Source organism: Penaeus japonicus, unplaced genomic scaffold (assembly GCF_977035675.1).
Source record: "Penaeus japonicus unplaced genomic scaffold, GWHDUDI00000001_assembly GWHDUDI00000018, whole genome shotgun sequence".
Classification (NCBI taxonomy): domain Eukaryota; kingdom Metazoa; phylum Arthropoda; class Malacostraca; order Decapoda; family Penaeidae; genus Penaeus; species Penaeus japonicus.
Genome location: NW_028234420.1, coordinates 16,868,085 through 16,878,084, shown reverse-complemented (window position 1 = coordinate 16,878,084; position 10,000 = coordinate 16,868,085). Strand labels below are relative to the sequence as shown.

Sequence of the window (10,000 nt, the reverse complement as noted above, 5' to 3'; positions counted from 1 at the left end):
GAGAGAGAGAGAGAGAGAGAGAGAGAGAGAGAGAGAGAGAGAGAGAGAGAGCGAGAAGAGAAGAGAGAGAGGGAGATTAAGGGACATAGACAAAGGCAGAAAAAGAGAGAGAGAGAGGGGGGGGGAGAGAAAGAGACATATACATAGACAAAGACAGACAAACAGACACGGAGAGAAGTATAGGAGAATCAATAAAAAAAGAAAAAGAAAATCAACCGATGAATAATCCTCAAACTAAATCCTCAAACTAAATCCTCCACAGGAACTGGCTCTCTATCAAGAGTTCACGATTGTGGAGACTCTACGCTACTTCGGCAGGATCCACCAGATGTCCTCAGCCAGGATCGCCGAAAGAACGAAATTCCTCGTGACCTTTCTTGACCTGCCTGACCCCACGAGGCTCATTAACCAGCTCAGGTGAGGATACGCTTTTTTTTTCTTTTTTTTTTTACCCGTCTGTCCTATGGCCTCTTGTTGAAAAAGAAAATGTGAATTGTGGGGTTTTAATGTTGAACCAATTTTCTGACGCATAGACTCATTTTTAATCGCTCGGTTGCAGTGCAGTTTCGTATCTGTAATTACATGTCATTGCCGACCGTTATTAATTTCTTTTGTCGGATTCTCCGTGTGGCAGGAACCGGCAGAGATAATTAAATTTGTTATTTTATTAAACCATGGGGTGATTTATTGGTCGAGCCATGAAGTGAACACAAACACGGGCTAACACACACCCATGTCCATTCATACACTCACAGCCACACACCTACGCCCATCCATACATCCACACACCCACAGCCACACACCTACGCCCATCCATACACCCACAGCCACACAGCTACGCCCAGCCATACACCCACACACCCACAGCCACACAGCTACGCCCATCCATACACCCACACACCCACAGCCACACCCATCCACACACCCAAACCCATCCACCCACACCCCCCCACACCCCCCCACACCCCCCCACACCCAAACCCACACCCAAAACCACCCACACCCAAAACCACCCACACCCCTACACACACACCCAAACCCAAACCCAAACCCATCCACCCACACACCCCCACACACACCCACACACACCCACACCCAAAACCACCCACACCCAAAACCACCCACACCCCTACACACACACCCAAAACCCAAAACCAACTACCAGACTCGTAAAAAAAAAAAAAAAAAAAAAAAAAAAAAAAAAAAAAAAAAAAAAAAAAAAAAAAAAAAAAAAAAAAAAAAAACCACTAACAAGGCATAAACTCCCATCACAGCGGAGGTCAACAGAGGAGAGTGAGCTTCGCCGCGGCCCTTCTGCATGAACCCGACCTCCTGATCCTCGACGAACCAACAGTGGGCGTTGATCCGTTGCTGAGAAGCAGGTTAGGAGGTCTTGATAGAGTGTTGATCCTTTGATTTTGATTTTTGTTGTAGGGTTTATTGGGATTATTAGTTTTGTTTTGATTTTATTTTTATTTTTGTTTTGTTTTGATTTCTTTTTTGGGGGGGGTTATTATTAGTTTTTTTTTTGTTTTATTGGATTGTTTTATTGGTGGTTGTATTCTTTGAGGGGGGGGGGGGGGTGTCTTAGTAGTGTGTTTTGTGTATTGGTTACACGAAGGCTATAAGCTATATTGATAGGAAAGCTAATGTGATATATATTTATGTAAAGAATATGAGTGTGGAATTAAGTTAAGAAGGGGTATTAACTGTAGTATGTTTGAATAATTTTTTTCCCCCGTCTTTCTTTTTTTTCTCTCTCTCCCTCTCTTTTTCTTTTTCTTTCTTTTTCTCCCTCTCCATTTTCATCTCTCTCTCTCTCTCTCTCTCTCTCTCTCTCTCTCTCTCTCTCTCTCTCTCTCTCTCTCTCTCTCCCTCTCTCTCTCTCTCTCTCTCTTTTTTTCTCTCTCTCCCCTCTCCCCTCTCCTCTCTCTTCTCTTCTCTCTTCTCTCTCTCTCTCTTTCTCTCTTCTTCTCACTCTCTCTCTCTCTCTCTCTCTCTCTCTCTCTCTCTCTCTCTCTCTCTCTTCTCTCTCTCTCTCTCTCTCTCTCCCTCTCTCCCCTCTCTCTCTCTCTCTCTCTCTCTCTCTCTTCTCTCTTCTCTTCCTCTTCTCTCTCTCCTCTCTCTTCTCTCTCTCTCTCTCCCTCTCTCTTCTCCTTCTCTCTCTCCTCTCTCTCCTCTCTCTCTCTCTCTCTCTCCTTCTCTCTCTCTCTCTCTCTCTCTCTCTCTCTCTCTCTCCTCTCTCTCTCTCTCTCCTTTCCTCTCTCTCCTCTCTCCTCCTCTCTCTCTCTTCCCTCTCTCTCTCTTCTCTCTTCCTCTCTCTCTCTCTCTCTCTCTCTTCTTTCTCTCTCTCTCTCTCTCTTCTCTCTCTCCTCCTCTCTTCCTCTTTCTCTCTCTCTCCTCTCTCTCTCTCTCTCTCTCTCCCTTCTCTCTCTCTCTCTCTCTCTCTCTCTCTTTCTCTCTCTCTCCCTCTCTCCCTCCTTTCCTCTTCTCTCTCTCTCTCTCTCCCTCTCTCTCTCCTCCTCCCCCTCCTCCCTCCCCCATTCTCTCTCTCTCTCTCTCTCTCTCTCTCTCTCTCTCTCTCTTCTCTCTCTCTCTCTCTCCCTCTCTCCTCTCTCCTCTCTTCTCCTCCCCTCCTCTCCTCTCCTCCACCTCTCCTCTCCTCTCTCTCTTCTCTCTTCTCTCTCCTCCCTCCCTTTCCTTCACTCACTTCCTCTCCTTTTTCCTCCCCCCTCCCTTCCTTGTTTCCTTTTCCTCACCCCTCCTTGTCCTTTCTCTCTCCCTCCCTCTACTTTTGCCTCCAGTATCTGGCAACATCTGCTCGAGGTTTGCAAGTCTGGCCACACGACTATCATCATCACAACACATTATATCGAAGAGGCTAGACAAGCTGACAAGGTAATGTATTGGCTTTGATTTGCTTTTTTTATCCTCTGTGGATTGATATGCGGATAGGTGGATAGATGGGTAGGTAGATAGATTGATAGATAGATAGACAGAGAGAGAGAGTGAGAGAGAGAGAGAGGGGGGTGGGGGGAGAGGGAGAGAGAGTGTGAGAGAGAGAGAGAGAGAAAGACGAGCAGGCAGACAGACAGACAGGATAGATGGAGAAAGACAGACAGACAGACAAACAGAGAGGATAGATGGAGACAGACAGAGACAAACAGACAGACATACATACAGACTAACAGAGAGGCAGTCACATAAATACATACATACAAATAGACAGACAGACAGACAGACAAACAGATAGATAGATACACAGACAGACAGATAGCCAGATGCCGTATATACATCGTGCCGTAAACATCATCACAGAAAAAAAAAATCTCAATTGCCATTTGAGTCATCACTTGAGTCATCTCACGAAGTCGCTCCTCAGGTGGGCCTCATGCGTGGAGGGAGGCTGCTGGCAGAGACCTCCCCCTCAAGTCTCATCTCACACTTCGGCATCCCAAGCCTCGAGGACATCTTCCTCAAGCTATGCCTCGTGGACGGAAGTGAGGACGACCTGCACAGCGGCAAGGTGAGCGATGCTGTTGATACTTCGCTGTTATTGTTGCTGCTGTTGTGAGTGACTTTATTTTTTTTTTTTTTTCTTTTGCTGTTTATTGCAGTGTCTGTTGTGAGGAGTCTGTTGCGTCACTGTTGTTAAGGGTTTTACTGTTACTGTTGTGGGCACGATAGAAAAATATATATATACATTTATATATATATATATATATATATATATATATTGTTATAGTTGTTATTGGTGGTATTTGTTATACCATATCTCATAGTGCATGCAATTGTTTCTGTTATATTTAGATCATCTTCATTGTTGTTCTTGACAATCACATCTTCCTTGTCATTACTATTATTGTTATTATAATCATCATTATTATAATTATCATTAATATCCTCACTGTTATTATCATAATCGTAATTATCAATATCTTTTATTGTTATTATTATCCTTCTAATTAGGATAATTATCATTATCATAATTACTTTGGTTGCTGCTTTTGATATTGCTGTTGTTATTTTTATAATTGATATTATCATTATCGCTATCGTTATCAACATGATCCAGTCTTCAAAGGAAAAAAAAGAATAAACAGCGAAATTAACTTAATAGAAAAAAATACAATTTCTAGGTAATGTTGACATAAAAGATCATAAAACAAGCAAGCAAAGATAATAGGAAGGAGATACACTATAATAAGTACTTGGTAGACTAAGTGCAGGCTTTTAGTTTGCTGAGAGAGAGAGAGAGAGAGAGAGAGAGAGAGAGAGAGAGAGAGAGAGAGAGAGAGAGAGAGAGGGGGGGGGGGGAAAGGCCCTAGCGGGTGAAGGAGAGAGAGAGAGAAAAAGAGAAAGCAAGAATAACGGGAGTGAGGGGGTGGGGGTCGCAAGCCCCCTCTTTTTATCAATTAATTTCAAGGCTAAAATGTATGAATCAAGTCCGAGATATTAGATAATATATACATATACGACCTAGTAGATTAACAAATCATATATAAATAGATATATAAATAAGAAAAAAAAACTTTCTCGTATCTGCCGCATCACAATGAACCTCCCCCCTCCCCCCCATCTATTCCCTCTCCCCCTCCCCCTCCCCCCTCACACCCCCTCTAGTTCATCTCTCTGTTATCTCGCTCTACCACAAGGCCAGGTTAATCGAGTCAACATATTTCCTATACTCGTAATTACGGGGAATGTCAACAAAGGGTGCGACTACTCTCGCCATGTACGCAAGAGAAATTTGATCGTGGGTTCTTGGATTAAATCGTTAATGTAATTGAATTCTCCTATAATTTTTTATTATTATTATTATATATATAATATCGATCTAGAACTACATTTTCATGTTTGTTCGTTCATTTGTTTTTTATTGTTGTTTACGTATTTATTGAGTGTTATTGATATATTCTATGGTAGGGTATGTTTGATTATGTAAAGTAAAATACAACCCGAATTAGAACCATTAACGCTATAATATTCATCCTCCTAATAAATAATAAAGATAGTCATCACGATAACTTTTTCTCCCCAATATTTTTCAAAAAAATAAAATAAAAAATAAACCAAAAACCCGCAGGTCAACAAAGGCTTTGAAGAAGAGAAGGGGTCCTCAGCGCCCACTCCCGCTGTGCTGTCGGGGTCACTGCCTTCTGCGAGGGGCGTGACCTCTGACCTGAAGGAGGTCTTCACTCCTTCAGGTCATATTATTCTCAAGGACTCCGAGGAAGAGAGGATCTTGATGGTGAGTCATTGCATAATTGCGATTATGCAATAACACGAATTAGAAGAATTAGAAGTTAATTATAGTAGAGATAGTCCATTGATGAAGTGTATAATCGTTGAGGAATTATATGATACATTAGTTGATGGTGTAATTAATGAATCGATTACATAACCCATTAGTGAGGTGTATAACCCACTGTGAAATAATGAGAACCTATTCATAAATGACATAATCAACTGATCAATATCACAATCCAATAGAAATTAACGTAACCCATCAATAAACAGTTCATTACAGTAAATGATACAACCCACTAATAGATGATAAGTCCCATTAAAGAATAACACAACCCATTAACATAAAAGATAACCCATTAGCCTAAAAGATAACCTACTACTGATAAGCTTAAGCCATCAGTGAAAAACATAACCCATTGCTGATTAGTATAAACCATCAGTGAAAAAAAAAATAACCCATTAACAAATAACATAACCCATTGCTAAATAATACAGTCCATGAAGAAACAAGCCATGATAAATAACCCATCAAAAAACGTCTCCCTTTTCTATCTAACGCCTCCCCTTTCCACCCCTTCCCGAAGTCCCCTTGGGTGCAGACGTCGAAATATGAGCGGGTTTTCTCTCTCTACCGGTTCTCTGCCCTTCTCATCAAGAACTTTATTCGGCTCTGGAGGAACATCGGGTGAGCCTCCCTTTCTTCTGCTCTCTGGGGAAGGGCTAATTATTCTTGATGGCGGTCTTTGTTGCTGTTGTTGTCTTGTTGTTGTCTTTAGTGCGATTGTGAGTTCTATTTGTTGTCTTGGTTACTAGTTTTTGTCCTTTTTGTTCTTGTTTGCATGTTAGGATTAATGTTTTTTTTTTATTATTATTGTCGATATTAGTGTCATAATTGCGGTTATCATTTCGAGATTTTTCAATGTATCAGATAGTAATTTCCTTCCTGACATTCTCACCTAATCATATTCTGTGTATTCGAGGACAGTCCTGTCGTAGGACTGTCAGTGTCAGGGCATATATATGTTGAGACGTTACGTTTCGCTCATTCCCTTTTCAGGTTCCTGCTCTTCTCCTTCCTTATGCCACCTCTGCAGACGGTGCTGTTCTGCCTCACGGTGGGAGGGACGCCCTACGACTTGCCCATGGCCATTGTGAATAATGACGTCGGCTTTCGCATACCCATTACCCTACCTCCTTCGTGGCCCACTCTGCCACCTTTACCTACCGACTGGCCTAACCTACCGTCGAATCTGCCCTCCTTGCCTACCAACTGGCCTCCCCTGCCAACGTCTCTGCCACCCCTGCCGTCAGATTTCCCCCATTTGCCGACTTTCAAAGCCTCCGAACTCTTCATCGACGAACTGAACTCGAGGACTATACGCAAGGTTAGGAGTGAACGAGATGGCGTTGGATAGTATATGTTTGGGCCATCGAATAAAATAACTCTAGGTGGATTGTTTTTATATTGATATTTGTATCGATGTAAATAGGAATGTTATCTTAACCCTTCCTCAACATCATTCTGTGGGCTATCAATCCTTTTATATCCTTCTTTCGTCCCATCGTCCCTCTTCCCAAATCATCAACCATCCCTTTCTCTCATCATCACCTCCGTCTCCCTCAATTCCAACAGTAAGTACTTAGTACAAGAACTTAAATACAAGTACTCTAGATCTCACGCATCACGCTCTTCTTCTGTCAGGTGAACTACGACACTTTCCAAGAAGGATACAACTCGGTTCTGGACGGCAGTTCGTGGGGTTTGATCTTCTTTAACGAGTCATATACTAAGAGTCTCATCTACGCCGTGACTGACATAGGCGATCTGCCTCCTGAGGACAAGAATCAAAGTAAAATTAATATATATATGGATAATACCAGTAAGTTTGGAGGTCGTGGGTTTCGTTGTTTTGTGGATATTACTGATAAGTTAAGGTCCTGAACATTTTATTCGTTTTGTTTCACGCACACGCGCCCTCAGACATACACACAAACACGCACGCACACACACACACACACACACACACACACACACACACACACACACACACACACACACACACACACACACACACACACACACACACACACACACACACAAAATACCCCCCCCCCTCCCACTACCTGTAAGATCTTGCAATATATCAGACAGAGTCTTGTAAGTATTACATATAAGATTTAACGGCTCATGAATGAATAGTTTATTTAAATAAATAAATTTGTATAAATGAATAAATAATATTTCACAACATTCCCTCTCGTACAGACAGCCAAATCTCGGCCACGCTGGGCTACGAACTGCTCACTTCGCTGGAAAGATTCTTTGTGGACATTGCAGAGCGGATACCCAATTTTGATATCAATAAAATCACATTTCCATTGGAGGTAAAGTGTGTTTATCTATGTGTTCACAATCACTGTTATTTCTCTTCTTCTCGTATCTAATTTATTCTGCGTGCATTTCCTCTTAATAAAATGTCCCTTTCTCAATTGCACAGTTCAAGGAGCCGGTTTATGGAACAGGGAGTTCTTCCTTTACGGAATTCATGGCTCCTGGTGTCATTCTCACGTGAGTTCCTCCGCTTGTGTGTGTGTGTACGTGTGTGTGTGTGTGTGTGCTAAATTGGGTCTCAGTTATAGTCCTACTACAGGCACTTCACCATATAATATCTCTATTATCATACATACATATATATAAAAGTCTCCCCTTATATCCCCAGCTAAAACACCCATTTTCTATGACAGGATCACCTACTTCATGGCAGTGGGTTTGACGGCACTTTCCTTCATCATTGAGAGGAAGGAGGGGCTTTTGGACCGCTCGTGGGTTGCAGGTAAGGGAGAAGGAGAGAGGGAATGGGGTAGGGGAGAGGGAAAGGGAAGGGAAGAGGGAAAGGGAAAAGGGTGAGGGGAAGGGAAGGGGAAGAGGGAGGGGGAGAGGGGAAGGGGAAAGGGAAGAGGGAATGGGGTAGGGGAGAGGGAAGAGGGAGAGGGGAAAGGAAAAGGGAAGGGGAAGAGGCTGGGGGTGGGTGAGTGTAAGAGGGAGAGGATTAATGGAAGGGGGAGGAGTATGGGGAAGGGGAGGGGGGAGTAGAAGGAGAGGATTAATGGGAAAGGGAGGAGTGTGGGGAAGGGGGGGGGGGGGTTCAGGGCAAGTTCCTTCTGAAAAAAAAAAATCTTTTGACATCCAATTAAGCAGTGTCATTCATAAGTTATTAGGTTATTTCAAAAGACATCTTTTTTATTTGCAGATTTCTCTTTACAATTACGAGTTGAAATACCATTTGATTTTTACACACAGAAAGTAATTAGAAATGGATAAATGTCAGAAAATATATATACAAAAATAATGACAGTGGCCATTAGGAACCAATCCCTTTTACTTAGACTTTTTTTCTGTATTTCCTTTTAGCTTTAATTTTACCAAGAATAGAACGAACAGAAAATGTGCAGATAACAAAGATAAATAGATATGGATACTAAAAATAAAGATTAGATACAAAGATACAAAGGTGTAACAGTGTTTACTTTGTACGTCAACGGAAAGTAAATACTTGCATATTTAAATGACGGTTATATTAAAATTTACGACTCTAAATACAAGATAATAACGATAATGAAAGTAATATGGTATTGGTAATGATAGTAATAATTATTATGATGATACTACTACTACTTATAATAATGGTAATAATAGTAATGATAATGATGATGATAATGGTGATAGTGATAATAATGCTGATAATGATAATAATGATAACGATGATGGCGATTATGGTAAAAATACTTATAATTATAATGATGATTGCAATGATGATAATAAGATAGTAATGATGATAGTAACGATAATGATAATATTCAGATCATGATAACAATAAAAGTAGTGATGAATCACCATCAATTCAATGTCATATAAATATGTTACACAAATAAACTAACTATTAGTGAAGATTACGAGACACAAAGATCAGTCTGTCCTAACCTTCTTTCCCGCCATTTTGTTTCAGGTGTACAATCGAGCGAGGTGATGTTGGCACACCTGACAACACAGATGATGGTGATGCTCGTGCAGATTGCCCTCATCCTGGTGTTTATGTTCCCGGTGTTCAAGCTACCTTGTGAGGGGAACATGTTATGGGTTGTTCTTCTCTCTGTTCTTCAGGGTTTCTGCGGAATGACTTTCGGTGAGTGATGTTGGTACACCTGGACCGAGATTTGGTGATGTTGGTCATCCTGATGGTAATAGACTCGAAAAGACTCGATTTTTTTTTTTTTCTGGATAGATGAAAATTATTTGGTTGATATATTTTTTCACAGATAAATACATTTGGAAACAAAAGGGAAGTCTGAAATAATAAAGTTGTAAATAACCTTTGATTATAAAGTACATTTTGAATTTAACCGATGGAATACTTTCTTCAGGGTATACCTTCGTACAAAAGAATCTTAACTAATACATGACAAAAAAAACAAGCAAAAAAATGCCATAAAAAATCATAATCTACAGACAATCGCAAATTAATGAATATCACAATAAAACACGTAATTTCTCTCTCTCTCTCTCTCTCTCTCTCTCTCTCTCTCTCTCTCTCTCACTCACTCACACTCTCTCACTCACTCCCCCTCTCCCTCTCTCCCTCCCTCCCTCCCTCCCTTCCTCTCTCCCTCCCACCCTTCCTCCCTTTCTCAATCTCTCTCCCTCTCTTTCTCTCACAGGTTTGATGACGTCAGCGCTGTCCAATGATGAGAA

The 10,000-nt window shown here is 41.3% G+C and overlaps 1 protein-coding gene across 1 annotated transcript in view; it reads left to right on the top strand.

The window, feature by feature from the left end:
- The window catches only part of snu (ABC-type transporter snustorr), a 15,802-nt gene that overhangs the window by 4,059 nt on the left and 1,743 nt on the right, over positions 1–10,000 (top strand). Inside the window, exons 5-17 of the mRNA XM_086546706.1 lie at positions 257–417; positions 1,275–1,382; positions 2,805–2,898; positions 3,383–3,526; positions 5,087–5,251; positions 5,835–5,935; positions 6,308–6,635; positions 6,953–7,130; positions 7,517–7,635; positions 7,749–7,819; positions 7,996–8,084; positions 9,258–9,434; positions 9,967–10,000. The exon at positions 9,967–10,000 is cut by the window's right edge and continues 93 nt beyond it. Of these exons, the coding sequence (XP_086402832.1) occupies positions 257–417; positions 1,275–1,382; positions 2,805–2,898; positions 3,383–3,526; positions 5,087–5,251; positions 5,835–5,935; positions 6,308–6,635; positions 6,953–7,130; positions 7,517–7,635; positions 7,749–7,819; positions 7,996–8,084; positions 9,258–9,434; positions 9,967–10,000 (1,769 nt within the window). The remainder of the gene's footprint in view (positions 1–256; positions 418–1,274; positions 1,383–2,804; positions 2,899–3,382; positions 3,527–5,086; positions 5,252–5,834; positions 5,936–6,307; positions 6,636–6,952; positions 7,131–7,516; positions 7,636–7,748; positions 7,820–7,995; positions 8,085–9,257; positions 9,435–9,966) is intronic.